This window comes from Theobroma cacao, chromosome 2 (genome assembly GCF_053813885.1).
Source record: "Theobroma cacao isolate CCN51 chromosome 2, ASM5381388v1, whole genome shotgun sequence".
Lineage (NCBI taxonomy): Eukaryota > Viridiplantae > Streptophyta > Magnoliopsida > Malvales > Malvaceae > Theobroma > Theobroma cacao.
This window is the reverse complement of record NC_142640.1, coordinates 33,635,466-33,658,519: the sequence shown is the minus strand read 5'-3', so window position 1 is coordinate 33,658,519 and position 23,054 is coordinate 33,635,466. Positions and strand designations below refer to the sequence as shown.

Here is a 23,054-nt window from a genome sequence, read left to right as displayed (position 1 = left end):
GATTAAAATTTTTGTAATTTATCAAGTAATTGCATTGTAATTGTAATATAACGTTACGTTAAATTAATTTTTTATCAAATATTATAAACTAACTTTTTCATTCACATTACAAAAAATGTTGATTACTTCCCTTGTACACAAAACCTTCTAACTGTAATGGATGACAACACATTTAATAAATTCTTTTGGAAATAATATTTAAATGAGTCTTTGTTGATGCTTTAAGCATTAGGTGATTGGACTTATAATAACACTAATCAATTCACTTAATTATAAAATGATGTGGACTTCATTTAATGGCAAAATGTTTTGGATTATTTCGTGAAAATTCAGTCTTACATCACTCTTTGGATATTAAAAAAGAAGAAATAGAAAACTAGAAAGGAAATTTTTAAAAAAGAAAAAAGAAGAAAAAATAATTTCCTTAGAAATTTCGACAAATTAAATATCTCAAAATTACTCAGGGATGGTCACAAGCATGGGACGCCAACCCCTCCTTAATAGCATCCTATGCCTGAACCCGATCCAACCGGCCCTCGGCGAACCCGGTTCACCTCCCAATGCATTAAGACCACTAAGTTTCGACGCCAAAACAACTTCGCTCTTCCCGCCATATTTCTCCTTGACGACGTTGCCTTCATCATCATCTTCTTCTTCTTCTAACGTCGGTGATGATACAAATAAATCCTTTAAAGTGCGACCGCTCAAATCCTTGTCGCCCTTCTTTTTCTCAGGTAAGTTTCCGACGAAACTCGGTGGGTACGACATTTCCCGACAGGTTGATGATTTGCGGCTACTGGTTCTGGTGAGAAGCATTCGCAGGGTGGTTTTAGGTCGACGGAAATTGACCAGGGGACTCGTCCTTGGACTTCTTGTTGGACTCTGGGTGACGCCGCATTGTGTTGCGAATAGCTTGAATTTCTGCAACGTCGCCATCTTTTGTTCTTCTTCTTCTTCTTTTTTGTTTGTTTGTTAGGTTTCCCTCTCTACGTTTCTCTGCTGATGGAGAAATTTAAGTGAAGTGAATGGGAGGATTTGGAATTTGAAACTTGGCAAAATGATTGTGAGGTGATTTCCGTTTTGTATTGGTTGCTTCAAAGCAAGAGAAAAGAATCTATAAGGGAGTTTTCTATGTTCCTTTTTTGCTTTGTGTTTCTTCTTTTTTACAGTTTCAAAAGTGGACTCTTTGAATGGAATTTTCTTTTGTCTTGGAAGAGATGAAAAGGAACGCCCTGGGGGGAGAGAAACAGCGTGTTGGGTGCATTTTCCAAGAAAATTCCAAAATCATACAACTGTAGAAAACTGGGAATGAAAAAGAATGGTTAGTGAGGGAGCTTGAAAAGTCTTTATTGACCTTCCCTTCCAGAAAGAACAGAACCAATATCCTAGTGGTATCACAGTCAAGAGTTTGTCTGTTTTTATTACACTCTATGTTCAATGGTGTGAGCATGTTGAATTTCAGAACATGCCATTTTGGTCCCCGGATGTGTTATGATCACAGTATCACCAATATATAAAATGGTTGTTGTCCCTACCGTATTCTATAAGTTTGGAGCATTATTAGGAACAAGGGTTTTATATCTGTAGCCATTGACATTTGCAATCGATTGTTCAAATTTAGAGTTGGGCAGTGCTCAGAGTACCTGAACCTAGTTGAGAATGAATTCTTAGGAAATGCATTTTGCTTTGCTCAACACATTTAGAGCAGGATTCCACAAGCATCATCTCGATGAACGTTATAGTATAATATTGTGGGGTGCAGAAAGGAGGAAGCCAGATATAAGATCTGCAGTATATGAACATTATAGTATAATAATAATGATTGCTCCATTTACTATGTACATTCCCTCAAGAAAAGCAAATGAGGAGAACAATGAAAATCTTTTGCCCTCTATTTGCAGTTGGCAATGACACTTGACTGAAATTTCATTCTCTACCTTGAAATTTAAACCAGAATGGTCTAGAAACTTATCCACTGGCATCAGGTGTAGTACTCCGACTGGCCCATTTATCTGTCACAGAAATTGGTGAAGGTGGCGGTCGGATGTTCTTCAACAATGCAATATGGTCACCGTTTGGTGGTGAAGGAGGCGGCTGTACACCCCCTGGCACCTCAGTATCAGTGTGCTCCTCCTCCTGCACATTCTCCAACCTGTAATCTTCACTTTGTATCCTCTGTAGTTCCTCCAAAACCTCTTCCATTGAAGGACGCATTTCTTTCTCTTGTTGCAGACATCGAAAAGCCAGCTCTGCGACTGAAGTTGTCATCCTTGTAACTTCTTCATCTGATTTGTACCCGAGATTAGGGTCAATCAACTCATCAAATGCACACTTTTGAATCTTGTTTATTGCTAAATTAGCCAAATTAATCTCTTGCCTATGCCTGGTGATATCAACAGCAGGCATTGATGAGATGAGTTCAATAAGAACAACTCCAAAGCTATAGACATCACTCTTTCCAGTAAGCTGGTAACATTGGTGATATTCTGGATCAACATAGCCAGGGGTCCCTTGTGGAGCAGTTGAGATATGGGTAACATCATGGGGGAACAACCGTGAAAGCCCAAAATCTGCTACTTTGACAGAAAAATTATCATCCAGGAGAATGTTGTTAGTTTTAACATCACGGTGTACGATATCAGAGGTATGGAGATAAGCTAATGCACTTGCAGTTTCTATGGCAATGCTCATGCGTATGGGCCATGTGAGTAAACCGGACTGTGCACGATCGCCGTGAAGATGATCAGCAACGGTGCCATTAGGAATAAATTCATAAACAAGGAGAAGATCCCGGCTGCGGCGTGAAGTGCAACCATAAAGAGAGACCAGATTTTTGTGGCGCAAGCGAGTTAAGATTTCAACTTCATTAATGAACTGTTCCAGTCGTCTACAATTGTGCTGGTAGAGTCGCTTGATTGCAACTTCTCGCCCATCTCGGAGTTTCCCTAGTTAGAATCAAAGAGAGAGAGAGTCCATATATCAAGCTTTTGGTTATTTACAGTTATTTATACTGTTGCTTAGCAGCTGTCTGATTCATATAGGTGATCGCTCAAATCTCAATGGTAAAGTATATGCAGTTTATTCTCTTACCATAGTATACAGTCCCAAAACCTCCATCTCCAAGTTCTTTCTCATCGTCAAAATTATTTGTAGCTTCCACAAGTTCACTATAGGTGAAGATGAGGAGCCCAAAGCCGATAGTATTGCTTCTTTCCAGGTCTGATTTTGAAGAGGGACTGGATAAACCGTTTCTTCTGAGAAAGTTTGAAGAAGCATATTTGTGTTTGTATCGATACCGGAAGACATAGATGGACAAGAGCAGTATTATTAGAGTGACAGGGCATCCGATTCCTAGAGCCAAATAAGGAGGGTGGTCAATTTTGGATTGAAAACCACGATGTATCCATAAGATGTAAAGAAATTCTTCTGAAATAATCAGCAATTGAGAGAGAGAGAGAGAGTGAGATTACCAAGTCCCAGCTTCAATCCCAAATTTTTATTTTCTGCAATCGAAATTACAAAGTCAGTTTTTACCCAAAAAAAAGAAGGTAAGTCATAACATAACCATTTACTTATTTTTTTTGTTTAGACAAATCACTGCGAGAAACTAGTTTAAGCTTCTCGAACGGAAAAACCTTCATGGGTCAGGTAAACATCTCTCAGGAGAGAACTAGTGGATTGTCGTATGATGTGCAATCAAGGAAAACAGGGGAAAAAATGCAGCAGCAGCCTCTGTGATGCGAAAAAGCAGCTACAAGTGGAGTACATAAATTTTGACATATACCTTTGCTACAATGAAATCTTTGCTTCTTAACTAGACATTGACCGCCTCTGTAATGACACTTCCGACACTTACGGGATACGGTAACTCCGACAGATACTTTGGCAGTTAACATGCGAAACAAGTGACTATTATGTTTCTTGTCAGGTGGAAGATGGGTAAAAGGGAGCTCAATAATTGGACAATTACACAGGCTCGACAATCGATCATATTGATCTTCGCCTGGTGGCTTTGGCATTCCCTGCGGTTGACTATAGTATATAGTGGAATTCTTGCATTTTGCGTAACTGAATTCTTGCATTTTGCTAGTATTCAAAGGGCTATTGCATTTGCACAAGGTTAGATTGGAAAGGATTTGGAAAGTGACATAAGGTAGATTGGGAAAACTCAAACTCAAATTCTTCAAGGATTCACAATCCTTGGTTTCTAACTGCTTCGCGAGCACTTCGTCATAAATGGTGACGGTGCCAGCTTGGGAGATTGAATCAACTTGATACCATCGCTCTCCCTGTTTTAGCTGGACCTTCTGAATGTTTCCCTCACAACCTCCAACTACAAACAACCCACACTCAGGGCGATCCCTTGGAGTATAAGGGAATCCAATCTCACCAAGTTTTCCGCAAGGGAAGGGTGGGCAATTCCGGCGATGGTGGTAACTGTTTTCTTCTTCAGCGCCAGCGAAGTGAAGAAGAACAAATTGCGAGAGAACAATCAAAACCAACAAGGATACAGCTGCCATCCGAAGATCCCCAAATGAAGAATAGAAACAGAGCCAAATTCTCTCACTTGCGAACAAATAACCAAATCAACCTATAACCCTTGGCTCGTTGGTGCAGGTTCAGCTTTTCTTATATAGTAAAACACCGTATCTAGGGAATTGAGCAGTGGAAATAAAAGACTTGACGAAATGGGATTGAAAAGACAAGGAAAGTGGGGTTAGCGTATCCAGGTATATTAAATTACACATGTAATGTGCATATAGGGAAGTCTTTTTTGATTGGTGGGTGTGTACAATTCGCTCAATCTCCTCTCCACTGACCAGCAGTTCAGTACTGGAAAGAATTGGCTTATGAGTTTGAAACGTCCAGGAAGTATGGATGATAGCCGAGCGATCTCAAAGTCGTCCGCTATACGGTGCTTAGTGGCAATTCCAGTTAATGACAAGATAAAGAGGAAAAAGGTCTACAGAGACTTAAGACTCATTTTGGGTGGGGAAAATTTAAAAATAAATAAATAAATGGCGTGAAAGAGAGAAAAGTGTAAGGCATCTATGAGGGGGGAAGGTTCAGATTGCGGCCCATAAAGAAACAGACAAGTCAACCTTGTGGAAATGGTCGTTTCTCAAGGTTGAAAAGCACGTTAAATTTCCCACCATTACTTTGCTTTATTTCTCTATCTCAGTGGCAACTTTTGGGAGGAGTAGGGAACGGGGTAGAAGAAAAATAAACGTTTTCATGCGTCTCCATGGCGGTTTGTTCGTCGTTAACAATTTAGTCATGATTTTTGCCGCGGTTTGCTGGACTTTTTGCTTCCCTCTCATCCCACATAGCCATCCTCCTTTCCTACTTCTACAGAGTGTCCCAGAGCATGGCGGAGTCAAGGTTTACACCCATTGACGGAGCAGGGTTCAAAGCCAAGATAGAGAGGTTTGTAAATAAAGGTGATGGTACCTAAATATTTTCAACCTAGTTGTCAATTTACTGTTGATTCGAATTTTTCTCCATTCTGACTTGACTTAGAGCTGAGAGGGACTCTGAATCTTTGAAAAAAGAACAGCTGAAAACAAAGAAACGATTGAGAGTATGAACCCTTTGAATAAAGAGTCCATGGGCTGATTGAATTGAAAGTTTTCTCCTAAACTCTACAGTACACTCTAGACAAGAGAACATAAACTACAGTTATGTTTCGTACATGTTTGACAAAGCTGCACTGCCCATTGCTTGTGACCACACTGGGTGGATTCAAAAATTTTTATGAACGGTATGATCATTAAAATAATAATAATAATAATAATTAAAAATATAAATATATTAAAATTTATTTTAATATTAAATTACAAAATATAAATTTAGTATATTTATTTAACATTTTAAAGTAAAAATATCTAAAATAATTATAATTGTCACGATGATTTTTTATATTTTGATAACGGTGTATGATAGCATCAATAAAAATATTATTGAATATATTTTTTTCAATATATATCACCAAACAATCATTCATTCATTTCGTCACTCATTCGATATAAGACTTGAATTTTTAAAAAAGGAAAGTCAACAATGCAACCAAGAACCAAAAAGAGGAAATGTCAATGAGAGTCTCAAGAGTGGGAGTAGAGTAGTTTAAGTTTTGATTTTTTTAATAAAATTTTAAATTATAGAACAAAATTTTTTATTTTTTCATGTAGTATATAAATTATTTTTTGATAAATTTATTTTGATTTGGAATTTTTGACCCATTGTCTACAAAATTGTAAAAAAATTAGTAAGTTCATTAGCAATATTAATTAAATAAAACTTAATAAAATTCAATAAGGGTATACTTAGCTCGCGTAATGGAATAGAAGAGGAATAGAATAGTTATTCCATAAGAATAGAATAAAAGAAGAATAATTATTATATAGTTTGGTTCATGAGAATAAAATAGGATAAGAATTATTGTTATAATTTATTTCAATGATTGGTTAGTAGAAATATTTTTAAGAATAATTAAGGAATACATGCCAAATGACAAAAAAACCTTTTAATAGAATTAAAGAGTTTATTTTGTTAAAAGATAAAATTACTCTGATAATAGGCAATAAAATCAAAATACCTTTTACAATAATTAAATAATATTATCACCAAAATACAAACATATTTTTGTTATAATTTAATAATATTTGTATTAGAAGATAATTAAATCTTTTATTATAATTAAATAATATTGAATACTAAAAGACCAAATATATTCTTTATTAAATTTAAATAATACAAAATAATATTCTTTATTATATTATTATATTCAAATAATAATATTAAATAATATTCTTTATAATATTTATTATAGCTAAATAATATAAATATATTAAATGATATTTAAATTTTTTCATTTTTCATTTTTTTAAAAATGAAGTAAAAAATTCATTGTAAAGGGGTACTTTTGTAAAGTGGAGCGAAGCGATATAATCAGAAGCTTCGAAAATGGAATTGCTTTAGAGAGAATACGAATGAGAAAGAAAGAGAAAAAAGAATGGGTTTAGTATTATTTTATAAAATAATTTTTGAAATTGTAAAGGGATATTTTGGTTCATTCAATTTTTTTTCTTATTCCTAAAACTTGGGATAGCCATTATCAAGGAGGCATTGGTAATGGCTATACAGACTCTTTTTGGAATGGTCATTTCGAGAAATAGTCATTTTATTGAACCGTAACTTTATCTCAAGAATAAGAATAAGAGAGAAATGACTATTTCATTCCCTGAACCAAATATACTATAAAAGTTATATAAGAAATAAATTTTTTTGATAAATGAGGGATGTAATGTGGCATCACTCTCTTCTCAAGGTGGGTCAGCCCAGGAGAAGGCATGAACGCCTAACATAGACAAGGACAAATCTAGAGATGCAAGAGTATAGTTTGAAAGAACTATGTTAGCTAGATCCCAGATTTGAAGCAGAATGTCAAGCTCGACCTTATAAAATACTTGTCATATCATTCATGTGATTGACAATATGCTTGCATACTTGGGAAGCCCCGAAAAATCGTCAAAAGATAGTAGTGTACTACATGGTACAACTAAGTTAAATTAAGCCTCAAACTAGACCAAATAAAGATTTTAAGATGATATTTAAAATTTTAAATTTTCAGAATGATTTAATATGGTGATTCGGAGTTTGAGAATCGATTTGGAGTCAAAATGGAATTTTCATGACCCAAGGGCAAAATGGTCATTTTACCACCCGAGGTTAAGATGTGAGTGTTGGATGAAATTTTTGACTAAGATTGATCATTTGGAGTATAATTTGAGTTTGAGAAGTGAAAAATTTTAATTTCGGCATTTTTCGGGGGATAAGGGCAAAATAGTCATTTTGCCACCCCAAAGGCAAAATTGTAATTTTACACCACCCAACACTTGTCATGCCCATGGATTTCAGCCATTAGCATTTTATATCAAGGATAATTGAAGGGTTTTATGTTGTGGTGGAAGAAAGCTTAATTATTAAGTTTTTAAACATAGACCAATGGTATGGTGACAAGTGGCAAGCTTATATTTGTTTATAATTTACATTAAAAACCAGCACATAAACCCTCCCAACTCATTTCTCTTGGTCGGCCAAAGGAAGAAAAGGGAAGAAAAGAAGAAGAACAAAAACCTAGCTAAGAAATTTAAGAGAAATTCACAAAATTTCAAAGAATCAAGTGACAAAAGGTAAGATTTTTCAATTCTAGCTTGTGATTTACCTTTCCTATGCATTCTGTTTCATTTTTCATGGTTGGGAATCAAGTTTGCTTAAGGATACCTTTGCTGGCCGGACAAGGGGGGAGGAGTTTTGAACTTGGATTTGGTTAGATTTCAATATATTTTAGTGTTTTTAGTTAGTTAGTGATGTGTAGCATGAAAAGTAAACAAGAAAAATTCATTTTCTTCCATCACCCTCCATTGGCCAAATCTTCCCTATGGTGTGTTAATGGTGGACTTGATTTTATTTCAAGTGATTGGTTAGAAATTAATGAATTATGGTGTAAAAATCAAGTGAGAAAAACCATAGTGTTCATGCACCCACCATAGCCGAAATTTTCAAGAAGAAATGTGAAGATGATCTTGCTAAATTTTATGTTACTTGACTTGAGTTTGATGATTTGGAGTATTGGGAGGGAAATGGAGTTATTTGGAGTTAAATTGGACATATTGGCCAATTAATCGGGGGATAGATTGAATTAGGTCAATACCGTTTTATTTAGGTACACAATTGAATTTATGTAGAACACCGTGTTTAGACGATGATCCGAACAATTCGCATTCCATTTCATGCATTCATATAGAGCCTAGATTAGTTTTATAACGGTTTAGCACCAATGTGGTAAATTGCTTGATTATGCATTATGTTTAGGTGGTGAATCCTCTGGTAAAGACAAAGAAGTTGTACCTGAAGACCGAGACTAGGAGTACTCCAACTCCCGATATTGTGAGTAACCTTATTATTGTCTTAATTATCTAAAGTATGTTTTTATCCGATTTTGTAAATTTATGAAAAATGTGTTTCAATGAAATGATTTTATAAATTGTTTTGAAATTTAATGATGACTTGAAAATGGAGTAATTGGAGACTACTTGCTGTATTGTAAATTATGTTTTGAATTGAATGGCTTATGATAATGTGGGCATGAATGGCTGAATGGGTATTTGTGTTGAAAATGCATAAACTGTTATTTACCTTGATAGGCTAGATAATGATAAAATTGCCATGTCATGCTGTTGAATTTTATTAAATTGGTGGGTTATAGACTGGTCACTGCAGTGGCGGGTTCTGTGGGCTAGCCTATTAGAGGGGCACGAAATCTGGTTATATTCTTACCTCGATCGGAGAGGTGTGTAGGGTATCTCTTAGGGTAAAGTTTAGAGTTCACTTCACGCCGAACCACCACGTGAAAGTGAATTCAGCCAATGCCAAGGAACGACCGTGCTTTTAAATGTAAAAATGTGTTTTGTGCGTATATGACTTTTTAACAACCTTGGCGGACTCAGTTAGATGCCTCGGCCAAGGTATCTCCGAGAATGAGTTTTAGCACGAGTCAAGTTTTTAAGAGATTCATAAGCCTCGTTGTATATTTTGGATGAAATGTAACTAGCTTAGATGATTTGAAATATGTTTTGATGTTATGAACCATTTTATGATGATCTATTTTAATCGTCTCCATTTACTCGGCTTTAGATATTGTAGATGATATTTGTTTACTCACTGGGATTATATAATCTCATCACCCTCCTTTCCACCCATTTCAGGCTCAGAATAGTTTGTAGATAGCTGATATCGTCGAAGGCTACAGTTGGCTTTACTTCCTCAAAAATCATAGGTTCACAGCCTTCGTTCACTTTTGTCATTTGGGGGCCCACGTGTTATTGTAAATTAAATTACATACCTTGACTATCTGTATTACAGTATGTATGAATTTATTTCGCTTTTACGCTACAAAAATTCCTTACAGATACTCTATAAAAATTGTTTTAAAGAAAATAGAATATTTTATTAAATATTTTTATTATATTCAAATAGTCATAATTTCACTTTAAATGAATGTTTTAGACATCTAAACTTATTTTTGATTATGAAATATGTGTTTTGCACTCGCATACTACATTATTAGTTGGTTTCGAAATTTTTAAGGAAAAATGACCAAAATACCCCCGAGAGACGAAAATTATTTTTTTTTATTGTTTTGGTTTGGAAATAGCTTATAATCTTTTAAAATATGATATTAGCAACTATTACTCGCAAGGGAGGTGAGAAAACTGATATTAAAGCCTTGCGAGGTTTCGGTTGGCATTTCGGGTAATGAATGTCTATCGGGGATATCGCGACGGTTGTCACGGGCTCGAAGAGAGTACCGAGTTATGACAATTATATTGGTATCAGAGCCTTTGATTTTAAAATTGTTTTAAAATTTACAGTGTCAGTATGACCCCAAGTTAAGTTAAGTTAAGTCAGGTTAGGTTGAATAGAATGCATGTGTCTGCATATAGAGCCTGAGGTTACCTAAACTTGCTTGTTTCCTCTTCTAGATTATCATGCCTCCTCGACGTGAACACCCACCTCTTACTAGATCGGTTGGGAGGGGAAGAGGTCATTCCCAACATCGTCAGATAGATCCTATGGAAGAGGAATTAGCTAGGTCCACCATTCGGGTAGCACCTGCTGCTGAGCAGGCTGAGACTCCTCTACATCCTCCACCTCCTCCGCCACCTACTGGTATTCCTGTCATGCCTCATAAGGCGGTTCAAGCATTGGCAGCCTTCTTTACCGTTATTGTTGGCCAGGCTCAAGTTGGTCAAGCTCTTCCTATAGTTCTTCCAGCTGCTCCTTCAGTACCACCACCCCCACCTCCTGTTCCACCACCAGTGCCCGATGTCTCTATTTCTAAGAAGCTTAAGGAGGCTAGGCAATTTGATTGTGTTTCTTTTACGGGTGATTTGGATGCAACTGTAGCCAAAGATTGGATTATTCAGGTTTCGGAGAAACTTTCGGATATGAGGTTGGATGATGATATGAAGTTGATGGTAGCCACAAGATTACTTGAGAAGACGGCCCGCACGTGGTGGAATTCAGTAAAATCCCGTTCTACTATTTCTCTGACCTAGTCAGACTTTCTAAGAGAATTTAATGGTCAGTATTTCACTTATTTCCATCAAAAAGAAAAGAAAAGAGAATTTCTGAGTTTGAAATAGGGGAACTTAACGGTAGAGGAGTACAAGGCTCGTTTTAACGAATTGATGTTATATGTGCCGTATTTGGTGAAAATTGAGTAGGATCAGGCCAGTTATTTCGAGGAAGGGCTCCGTAATGAGATTAGAGAGCGGATGACAGTGACAGGCAGAGAGCTGCATAAAGAGGTGGTACAGATGGCTTGAAGGGCTGAGAAGTTCGCGAATGAAAATAGGAGAATGCAAGCTGAGTTTACAAAGAGGAGAAATCCGAGTGTATCTTCCAGTCACCCACCAAAAAAGGGCAAAGACTCATCTGCTTCAAGGAGTATTACCTCTATTTCAATGACATCTCCCCGACCTTTATTTTCACAGACACAGCAGAGGCCTCCAAAATTTAGTAGGTCTACGATGACTATTTATGGGAAAAGTTTCAGAGGTACTGATAGATGTAGAATGTGTGGGAAATATCACGTTGGGCTGTGTAGGGGGCCTGTACGATGTTTTCATTGTGGTCAGTCGGGTCACATTATGAGTGATTGCTCACAGTTAAGACGGACTACTGTAACTGCTCCATCTCCACCAGTTCTCATGGATATGCAGAGGAGAGATTCCTCTAGGTTACCACCGAGATAGGGAGTAGCCATACGGTCCGGTATGGAGAGTAACGCCCCGACACATCCACCTTTTAGACCACAGACTCGTTCTTCGACAAGAGTTTTTGCCGTGACGGAAGACAAGGCATGAGTCCGACCTAGAATAGTGACAAGTACTATGATTTTATTTGATAAAGATGTATGTGTCTTAATAGATTCTAGCTCGGATAGGTCTTATGTGAGCACGACATTTGCATCATTTTCTAATAGAAATCTGTCACCATTAGAGGAAGAAATTGTAGTTCACACCCCTTTAGGAGAGAAGCTAGTTAGAAACACTTGTTATAGAGACTGTGGAGTAATGGTTGGTGATGAAGAATTTAGGGATGACTTGATTCCTCTAGAGATCCGGGATTTCGATTTGATATTGGGTATGGACTGGTTAACTGTACATCGGGCTAATGTGGATTGTTTCAGGAAAGAAGTTGTTCTTCGAAATTCGAAGGGAGCAGAGATTGTTTTTATAAGAGAACGTCGAGTATTACCGTCCTGTGTAATCTCGGCCATCAAAGCTTTGAAACTAGTGCAGAAAAGGTATCCAACTTATTTGGCACACGTGATTGATACTTCAAAAAGGGAACCTAAGTTAGAGGATGTCCCAATAGTAAGTGAGTTTTCTAATGTATTCCTTGATGAGTTACTAGGACTACCTCCTGATCAAGAGCTCGAGTTCCCTATTGAATTACTTTCGGGTACCGCTCCTATTTTTATCCTTCCGTATCGAATAGCTCCGATGGAGTTGAAAGAACTGAAAGTCTAGTTGTAAGATTTGATGGATAAGGGTTTTATTAGCCCTAGCACTTCTCCTTGGGGAGCACCAGTCTTATTTGTAAAAAAGAATTATGGCACTCTTCGGTTATGTATCGATTACCATCAGGTGAACCAAGTGACCATCCAGAATAAATACCCTTTACCACGGATCGATGATCTTTTTGACCAAAATACCCCCGAGAGACGAAAATTATTTTTTTCATTGTTTTGGTTTGGAAATAACTTATAATATTTTAAAATATGATATTAGCAACTGTTGCTGGCAAGGGAGGTGAGAAAACTGATATTAAAGCCTTGTGAGGTTTCGGTTGGTATTTCAGGTAATGAATGTCTATCTGGACATCGCAGCGGTTGTCACGGGCTCGAAGAGAGTATCGAGTCGTGACACAGAAGGTCTATGAGAAAAAGAGAAAAGAGATCTACCACTCCGTTGAATGATGTTCTACTTTTCTTGTGAGTGTAAACTGAATGTTGGACAATTTTGGGCACAAAACAAGAAGAAAGAGAGATAACGCTAAGCAAAGCAATTTTTGGCCACCTTGGCATTATTACAACTCTGGAATGAGGTCCATCAGGGCAGAGACAGACACTAGATCCCTCATCGAATCCACAATGGGCACCACTTCTTTGGCACTTAGCACAAGCATATCCATTCGTCCAGTTGAGAGTAAATCCATCGTCAACAATTTTATGTAGTCAACACTTGTTATTGTTTGATTATTTTCCCTCTCAAACTGAACAGGTGAAGCAACTAAGCTCACAGGCTGTTGTTCAAATTCATCCCAATGGACTAATGCAACCTAAGAATTATACATCACACTGGAGGCACTTCTGAATCTAGTTTTTGTATAATTAACTCAAAAGGAGTCTGTGATGGATCAAAGGAGAAATTGTTAAGAGGAGCAAAGCAAGCAGTGCTATTCACCTTTAAATTCACTAGTCGAAGGTCTGATTCTCATAAGAGATACCTTGAATGAGAAAGCGACCACCGGAGGTCTTATAGATAGGTTTAACATCCTCACAACCTATTTTCAAAGCCTGGATGACCGCTATTATAGTCTGCTCCAGCACCCTAAATACAGCATGGATAGCCCGTGTCTAGACCATTACCACCACTACCACTACAGCTTCATATTTTGATCATTCCACCAGGAGTGACTCTTCCAGGAAGATGATGATAAAGATTTCAATCAAAATATACAAGAATATTTTGAGCGAGTTGAGCAAACCTATCTGAGGAACCGGTTAAGAAACAAGACTAACAGAATACTAGAGTTATAGGCACCTAGGACAGATCAATGATCAACACTGATCACCTTTGAAATTTTCAATTGAGTTTTCTGGGTGCGTACTTTGACTTGATTTTGCATTCTTTCTCAAATTTATTTAAGAAATAATCTCTCACCTTCTTCAGTTGGGTTCAAAAGGTTTAATATATATATATATATATATTTACAGATCACATTATACTTGGTTCTACACTTGTAAAACCTATACTTTATTGCTATGAAGGAAACTACAATACTACAACAGGTTGCAGAACGTATAAGCTAAATGCTAATAATTGTCCTCTCTGACATAAGCAAGAGTAAAGTTACCTGCCAGGTTTTAAAAATTATGCCTCTGCATACGTAAAGGTTGTTTAACTAATTAAAATGTAGGCAGCTCATTGATGCAACTCAGGGTAATATATTAATCCCTTGTTTTATATTTTATTATAGTCTTTGATCAACCAGATTAAGACGTGAATAGACTTTAGAGTTTAAAACATGTATGATAATCTCCTACACAAATCTTAAGGAGTCCAGTCAACAATCATCATTAATTAAAAGAAAAAGAGAGGATTGTGGGGTTTCCTCTGGAACTAGAAGTAAATGCTTAAACAATTGGCAAAATCCTTACAAGGTCCAACAAGGATGTATTTAAGCACCTTAACTACGTTGCCTGGTGCAGCTGGCAGAGGTTTTCTCACACTGAAATCTGAAGGAAGCTGGCCAATTAAAATTTGTGTTGCAGCCAAATGGCAACTCAAGTTGTTTGTCTAACAAGGAAGGCATTCAACCCTGCAGGGTTAAGACTGTCTTTTGGCTGCACTTAATTACTAGTACATGGTTTTAAGTTTTGACCAACAATTTGTTCATTTTGCAAATGACCCCGCAAGAAAAGGGCTTACAATACAAGGCCCATCTCTACAAGCTCGCAAATTTTAACTGCATCTACATCTTATGCAGCAGTTGGCATGTTGTATCTTCACTTGTACCAACCTACTTCGATTTCAGGCAGAACCAACCACTTGAAATTATCCTACCCAAACCCCAATCAACATATGTCATCTAGAATTCTTCTGTTACTATCAAGTTGTGTAATCTGTCCTACCCCAAAGACCAAATCTGAGCTTGAGAGACTCAATCATCTCTCCATGGCCATCGGGGACATTCTTGAGTTGGATGGATTGAAGCCATTTGACGATTTACACCAGAAAAGGATAAGAACAGAACAATCAAACAATGGTGTAGCGCATCGGGTAACTGGGTAATGCCATTAGACGGTGGAACTCCAGAGAGGACCTAAATATCATACTGTGTCTTCTCTTTAACCAATTTCAGTCGCAAACCCAACACAAAAATCCAAAAGAGTATTATTTCCATACGGTTCGAAGGGGATTTTTGTTGTGGAGTAAGTACTAGTGTTATCTAACTGGATACCAAATTTGAAACTATCCAACGAGTAGAAGATGTTTTTGTGATTTGAGAATTACTATGCCTATTACAATGACTAATTCGGCTAAGTACTCAGATTCATGTATGCTCCTATCACTTTTTACTTTCTTATCCAAAAAGTTTGAAATTAAATGTCGTCCATGTGGAATCCACCTAACGACTCGTGATTTAATTGAGTGGGGCTAGAAACAGACAATTAAGCAGCCAGAGAAGAACCTTACCCTTTCGGACGAAGGGTGGACCAATGAACAGAGCATGGCATATCAATTGCCAATGGCAGCTCTTCTTACACAGAAGATAGAGAATTCCCAAGACGACGAAAAAGGTTTCTTGTTTGAATTGTTTAAACTATGCATTAACAAGAAGAGAGAGAGAGAGAGAGAGATGCATACCAGGACGACAGTGCCAAGCGTGAGGCCTATCAGGGCAAAAGCACTTGAAATGGTAGGTACTATAATCGAATCCACACTTGCCCCCACTCGCCTCACAAATGCTACAGTTGCTCGCTATCCACTTCAGCACAAACCCTCTATTCAGCATATTTTCAACACCTCGCTCTCCTTCATAAAAAGCCACAGGCGCCACCACCGTTTTTTTACAAGACTTTGAAGCAGAATTCAGCTTAGGATCATTATTGAACAGTGCCAACGTTGCATTAGTTTCATTTTCAGCAGAACAATAAACCTTGTACTGTGAAAGTTCCCAGGTCCATGGCATGGTTAAGTTGCAATTGAAGAGAAAAAGTATTTCTGTTTGGTTTGGGGGCAGAGAAAGCCGGTCTTCAGGAATGGATAAGTTTGCGATTGAATGGCTGCAAACGGCATCTCCATCGAAAGCAACAGCTTTTGACACGCGAAAAGATTGGTTCTGATAAAAGATATCATGGATGATATAGTCGCCATCAGGCAAGCTAAGGATTGGGTCTGTGCTGTTTCTGCAGAAGATGTTGAATCCGGGATAACCACATCTACGTTCCTGGATGAAGAATGGGAACTTTATGTTATGCCTACCACAAGTACTTGGCTCGCTGCAGATTGTGAAGTTCTTGTCCACGGCCAAAGCTTTTTTTGCCAGGAAAAAGGAACTGAAGATAAAGAAGTGTATCACTGGAAAGAGAGTTGATGAAAGGTTCAACAAAAGGATCTGATTCATTTGGGGATCTTGATGGTTTGGAAGAGAGAGATGGTGGGGAAGACGATAAATAGATTATTACGAATATTATTATCTATGAGGTACGGTGGCTGTGGAGGGAATTATAATACTGTGAGCCATGGCCTTTGACTTGGTTTATTGCGTCTTTTGTCTCTGACACTTACTGGAAGGGTTGTCCATATTATCTGCCTCATATCTTAGACTGTTGAATTTAAGGGAATTGCCTAATCGGGGCCACTTTCCGAAAGTTGCACAAGTTGACCAACCTAAAGTGTAAATCCTTCTGCCTTTTTCAACCATTTGAAATTGCCTTTACACTTTGCACTACAGGCAAGAGGCTTAGATTGATTATATTGTTATTACTTTAGTTATAACGGAATTTTCATTTGCTGTAGAAGATTTAACAGTTTCACATCAAGCGTATAACCATTCACTTCCGCTGGAAAATTCTTCTTCTTAGATCAAAGCAGGAAAAATCTTCTTCAGTAGCTCACCGTTGCCATTTTATTAACACACGTGCATATTTTGTTACTATTTCATTTCATTGATTGTTCTCCGAGCACTACCCAACCCATCGCTTTACTTTCCTATTTCATAACGGCGAGACAAGTCGTAAACCTTCGGTTATAACAAATTTGAGTTTTAATTATCCTTCTTTAAATAGTATATATTTTTTATAGTCAAATTTTAAAAAATATACTCATTTAAATATTTAATTGTATTGTTTTCATATTTAATAGTAATATAAAAAATATAATCTTCCTTAATGTATACAATCCATATAATTATATTATCAAATAAATTTTTAATAGCACATTTGAGAAATGTGCAGCCCTAAGTCAAATTTGTTAAAATGCTCAAACTCTTCCCCCATAAATTACCAACTTGACTTGATTTTTAAATTGTTGCATTGAATGCTAATTAAATGCTAAGAACCTTTTCATGATAGTACATAGCACACACAATTTTGAATTTAGGATTATTGATGTACACTAAAATCTCAATAAATTAATATTCTATAAATTAATCATCTCGATTAAATAATATTTTTGACCGATCTCAATTTGAGACCAAGTTAATAAATTAATAATTCGTTAAATTTATAAAATAATACATTTAAAAAAAACACATATATCCCACTTGATATATAAATTAATAATCTCCTTATACATCAAAATTATATATATATATATATATGACTCAATTAGGAAGTTTTTGTAAAATATGACTCGAATGTTATTTGTTTCTTCTTGAAATTTATGTCTCTTTGGACCTCATCTCTAACTTTTCTTAATGTATTAAGAAGCTTTGGTGTAGTGTTTCGAAATGCAAGAGAAAATTATGCAATGTCATTGTTGTTTTGAATGTGTCTTTGTACGAGACAGGCTTCAGTACAGAAGTATCATTTTCAACTTCATTTTCTTTGTCATTTTCCATAACGTTCTCAATAATTTACTCATCACAAATAATGATATTCATAATTCAATAATTAGGTAATATTCGTATAATCATAATATACAATACATGTATTAAGTTCAATATTTTAGAAAAAAAATAAAGTTGATAAATTAATTTTTTATTAATTAATATATAAATTAATAAATTATTAATTTATAGATTAAATAATATCTCAATTAATTAATAAATTTTCATGATTCAAAGGTATTAATTTATATAAGTTTTACTATATTCGATCTTCTCAATCAATTAAACAAATCAAAACAAAATAACCATACCTTGTCTTTCATTAATTAGTATGTGCCAGGTTTTTATGTCACTAGTAATATAGTAAATCAATTATCTAAGACATTTTAATTTGAGTTACTAAGATAATGGTACCAACTTTACAAAATGCACGTAAGAATATATTTAATTATTTAATTTGCTAAAAATGCACTCCCACAAAATAGAGGTGAAAACTGTTTATGTTGAAACTTTCCAAAACCTTAACACATAATTTTACCAATTTAAGAAAATTTAAATAAGTCTTTATTCTTTTATTACATTAGGTGGCCAACCCAAGAAGTATCATGAAACTCCTGTATCAACTTCTATCTCAACTCTTTTCTTTTTGGAACAAACATTTGTGGCCTCTTCGTCAATAGGACTTATTTTCCACCAAAAAGTCTTTAAAGTTCTTGTCTTCCACTAATTTCATGAGGGCAATGGCCTAGGGGTCTCGCTTTAAGTTTCTTCAATCAATTTGTGAACGTTTATGGGGTAATCAATCTGAGGGCAGCAAATTCGTTTTTTTTGCTGATGGCGTCTTCCACTTGGTTAGTTCTCCCTACTTTTATGCTCGAAGTGAAAATCAAACTCGACCAAGAACTTTTGCCATCTTGCCTACCTGACTATAAGTTTTGGTTATGTAAAGAATGACTAGCTACGACGTTGTTTGACTTTACCACAAACTGAGACCTTAGCAAGTAAGGTCGCCACATCTTTAAACAATGGATCATTGCTAAAAGTTCTTTTTCCTTAGCCATATATCTCTGCTCAGCTTTGTTTAACTTTCTACTTCTAAATGCAACTGGGCAGCCTTTTTGCAGTAGTACCTTTCCGAAGGCAAAATCTGACACATCTGTTTGCACTTGGAAAGATTTTTTTGATTTCTAGAAGCTCTAAGATAGGGTCTTTCATCATTGCTTCCTTTAAGGCCTTTAAAAGCCTCTAGGTGTTGAGGTGTACAACTCCATTTTTGTCTTTTTTTCTGTAGTTCCATAAATGCTAATGTCCTTTTTGAATGCCCTTCCACAAGTAGTTGGCTAACACTAAGAAAAAATGAAGTTCGATGACATTCTTAAAAGTCACCCATTCCTTAATGGTCTTGACTTTCTGCATATCCATTTGAATGTGACCTTGCTCAATGATATGGCTTAGGATTCCATACTTCTCTCTTTTAACATACTATTGATTATCTTGTAACCTTTGGCACACCTATCACAAGTGCTTTTGATGCTCCTCCATTGTTGAGCTATACACCACGATGTCTTCTAGATAATGACCAAAACATTGTTCAGATAGTCATAGAAAACCTGATTCATTAATGTGCAAAACATGATGGGAGCATTGGTTAGTCCAAAAAGCATAATTAGAAATTCAAATGCATCATACTGAGTTACACAAGTGGTATTCAGTTCATCTTCATCGATAACTCTTACTTGATGGTTCCCGGACTTGAAATCTAATTTAGAGAGATACTTTAGATGACTCAGATATTACGACTTTATTCAAAGCCCGATAGTCCATGTATAATTGCAAGCTCTCATCTTACTTCTTCTGGAATAATAATGGGGTCCCAAAGGGTGTTTTTGAGGGTTTGATGAACCCAACTTGCAGTAACTTGTCTATTTGTTTCCTTAGCTCGATTAGTTTTAGGGGAGCGATCCTAAAAAGCTCCTTTAGAAGAGTATCCTCAAATTCTTTCAACATCATCTTCACTTTGACTGGTATTGGATTTGTTTTATCTCTATTTTTATAAATGGGCATGTCCACATAAAAGGGTTTGATAACTTTATTATATGGAGTTATTTTGACATAGTTTGGGGGCTTAAATAGTTAGATCTTTGAGATTTTAGATTCAGATCGTAGCATTTTAGTTGTTTTTCTAGTTTAAGTTTGATTACATGTTGAGTAGTTAATTTAAGTTATTTTAGTTAAATTTTATGTTATTTTGTTTTAATTACTTTAAGAGTAGTTATTGCTAATTTCTGTTATTGTTTTTGTAGGAAATTTGATGAAAAAGGCTCATTTGATGAAAATCAGTGCAAGTATGGTGATGACTACATTCATATATGTTTCAGTATTTTGACCATATCCCTCTCTACAAAACTCTAAATGAGGTGATTCTTAGACCACAAGAATTCCAAGAAGAAGGGCTATAATGTTTATTTACCAATTCACCCAGTTCTGATTGGACCGTGGTCAAAATATTTGTCTAAGTCAAAGCACTGTAGTAGTACACATGGACTAAACATGATGCAGTATTTGGAGCATATCTTTCAATCTAAAAGTTCAATTGACATGATTCTTAATCCATTGGAAAAGTAAGAGACAATGCTATAACTTTTATGTTTATCACTTTTCCCAGTTTAGAGTAGATCATGGTAAAAATCATGTTCAAAATTGATAGACTGCCATAGCACTAGGATAACAAGGTTGCAGCGTTGGTGAAATGAAATTCACCATATGATTTTCCAAAGAGCTTAGTGCTGAAGAAGTATCGCCACAGCGTTGGGTGATTTTCAAAAAATAAAAAAAGTTGATGGGATTTTGGAAATTAGGTTATTTAGAGCCTATTTAAGGGACCTTTTTAAAAGATTTTAAGGAAGAGGTAGCAAGCAACTATTCTAAAGATTTGGAGCCAAAAACAAGATAAAGAAACAAAAGAATTGGAGGGAGAATCAAGATCACAAAGCTCCAACTATTAGTTTTCTCTCTTTACTGTTGTGTTTTTCTTATTTTCTTTGACTTGGATTAATGGTTAAATTTCTTTGGATGAAGTTTTTATTAATTATTATGAGCTAAATTTATTTTTCTAGGATTGCAATTGAATTCACATGTAATCGAAATTTTTAATCTCTTTCTTGCTTATCTTTAATGGGATTTGAATTGTTTATTCCAATTTATTCTTAATGCCTTTAATTGATTGATCACCAATTAAATTGATTTAGAAACCTAAACAAACTTATACCAATTAAATTGATTTAGGAACTGAAACAAACTTAGGAAAGAGAGTTTAGTGTAGACTAAAATTGAGATAGCATATGATCATATTAATTGATTTGCATATAAGATAGGGATATACCTATAGGCTATATGCAGTCAGATTAGAGTATGAACTTAATGAGTCTATTTTAATTTCAATTCACATAGGGATATAGTGTTTGGGTTAAAATAGATATTTTTATAAGATGAGTCGGGAGACCCTAATAAATAATTGAGGACTCTAGATTAACAATTCAACCAATTGGAATAAGTTAAGGAAGAGAGGTAATATTTAGATGAAGTGTGAGGGATATTGTAATCCTAGGCTTATTTGATTTGCTTTTTACCCAATTATCTTGTTGCTTTAATTTTTAATTAAATTAGTTTTAGTTGAGTAGTTTTTAGTTTAATTAGAATTCAGATTTTAATTATTTGAATAAAATTAAATTGTTCCAATTTTAGTATTTAGTAGAATTTTAGATCAATTCTTTATGAGATCGATACTCTACTTGCTTATATATTATCTATTTGATAAGTATACTTGCGTAGTAGAATTTTAACTAACAAGTTTTTGGCACCATTACCGGGGAATTGTTTTATAGAATTTTTACTAATACTAATACCAAGTAATTTTAGTCTTAATTCAAATTTTTTTAATTTTATTTTCAAGTACTTTTGGTTGAGGTGATAAATTGTTATAACTATAAGTGGTCATCTAAACAATTTGTGCCTAGAAGGGTTGCTAGTGATTATGAATTGGCTATCAGTGTTTTGGCCTCTCAAGTAGATGCTTTGTCTCAAAAAATTGACAATTGGAGTGTTAATGGTTTTCAAAGTCCTTTTGTGACATGCGAACTTTGTGGAGATGAGCATTCAAGTGATTGTTGTCCAACTTATTATGAATCAATGCAATTTGATGGAAGCTTCAATGGGCAGAAAAACAATTAATACTCCAACAGTTACAACTCATGGTGGAATCACCCATATTTTTCATGGAGTAATGATTAGGGTCCTACATATTCATCACAGCCTGTTTTCCAGTGGGATTTCTAGTCACAAGTTAAAGCCCCAATACGTGAGAAGAAGCTAACTTTAGAGGATATGTTGATGCAATTCATGACAAAGAATGATGCCATCATTCAAAGTCAAGTAGAATCAATATGAAATCTTGAGACTCAATTGGGCAACCTTGCTAATTACATTAACAATAGGCCTCAAGAAATTTTACCAAATGACATTAAGCCTAATCCTAGAAAAGAAGAATATGGTAAGCATCTTGATAAGGTAAATGGCAAAATGTAGTAAATGATCAAGATAAAGTAGATTCAGGTAATACTTTCAGTAATCAAGTTCAAGATGAAAAAATTAATCAAGAGGAAGAAGTATCTACATTACCACAAGTCAAGCTATATGTGCGTCCCATTCCTTTTCTAGATATAGTTGATAAGTTACCTAAAGAAGTTGTTGACATGGAAAATCCAAAGAAACTGCTTGAAGCTTGTTTGTTTCAAGTTGTAACAACCAAGGACCAGAATGAAGAACTTACAAATGTTGCATATGTTTTGAAGGCTACACCAAAAGTGCATTATTTAAGAAAAACTCAATTTGAGAAATTGGGTAAAAGTTAGCTCATTTCACCACCTTGGGTTAAGCAAACACCAAATCTTGAGTTAAAGTGTAATGTCCCCTACTTTGATATGGTGACTAATAAAGCTTATCAAACGCTAATTGAGATTAATTATAATGTTTAAAAATGATGAAAGATGAAAGGAATAGTTTGGGATAAAGTATTTCGCATGTGAGAAAATAATAATAAAATAATAATATTTTTATCGAGGAAGAATTTGTGAAATAAAAAGTGATTC

General features: G+C 35.4%; 3 protein-coding genes across 3 annotated transcripts; all 3 read right to left on the bottom strand.

Annotated features, from left to right (window-relative positions):
• Window positions 1-292: 292 nt before the first annotated feature.
• LOC18609175 (uncharacterized) lies at window positions 293-1,323 on the bottom strand. The gene has a single exon (XM_007044185.3). It carries the CDS (start codon window positions 934-936, stop codon window positions 457-459), a length of 480 nt encoding a protein of 159 aa, XP_007044247.3. The 5' UTR covers window positions 937-1,323; the 3' UTR covers window positions 293-456.
• Window positions 1,324-1,764: 441 nt separating this feature from the next.
• LOC18609174 (LEAF RUST 10 DISEASE-RESISTANCE LOCUS RECEPTOR-LIKE PROTEIN KINASE-like 1.1) lies at window positions 1,765-16,644 on the bottom strand. Its single transcript, XM_018116261.2, has 4 exons — window positions 15,723-16,644; window positions 3,471-3,503; window positions 3,091-3,351; window positions 1,765-2,945 (listed from the first exon to the last, which is right to left on the bottom strand). Exons 1-4 carry the CDS (start codon window positions 16,480-16,482, stop codon window positions 1,969-1,971), a joined length of 2,031 nt encoding a protein of 676 aa, XP_017971750.2. The 5' UTR covers window positions 16,483-16,644; the 3' UTR covers window positions 1,765-1,968.
• On the bottom strand, window positions 3,510-5,745 carry LOC148764182 (LEAF RUST 10 DISEASE-RESISTANCE LOCUS RECEPTOR-LIKE PROTEIN KINASE-like 1.1). The gene has a single exon (XM_088803674.1). The coding sequence runs from the start codon at window positions 4,518-4,520 to the stop codon at window positions 3,660-3,662; it is 861 nt and encodes a 286-aa protein (XP_088659800.1). The 5' UTR covers window positions 4,521-5,745; the 3' UTR covers window positions 3,510-3,659.
• Window positions 16,645-23,054: the final 6,410 nt, after the last annotated feature.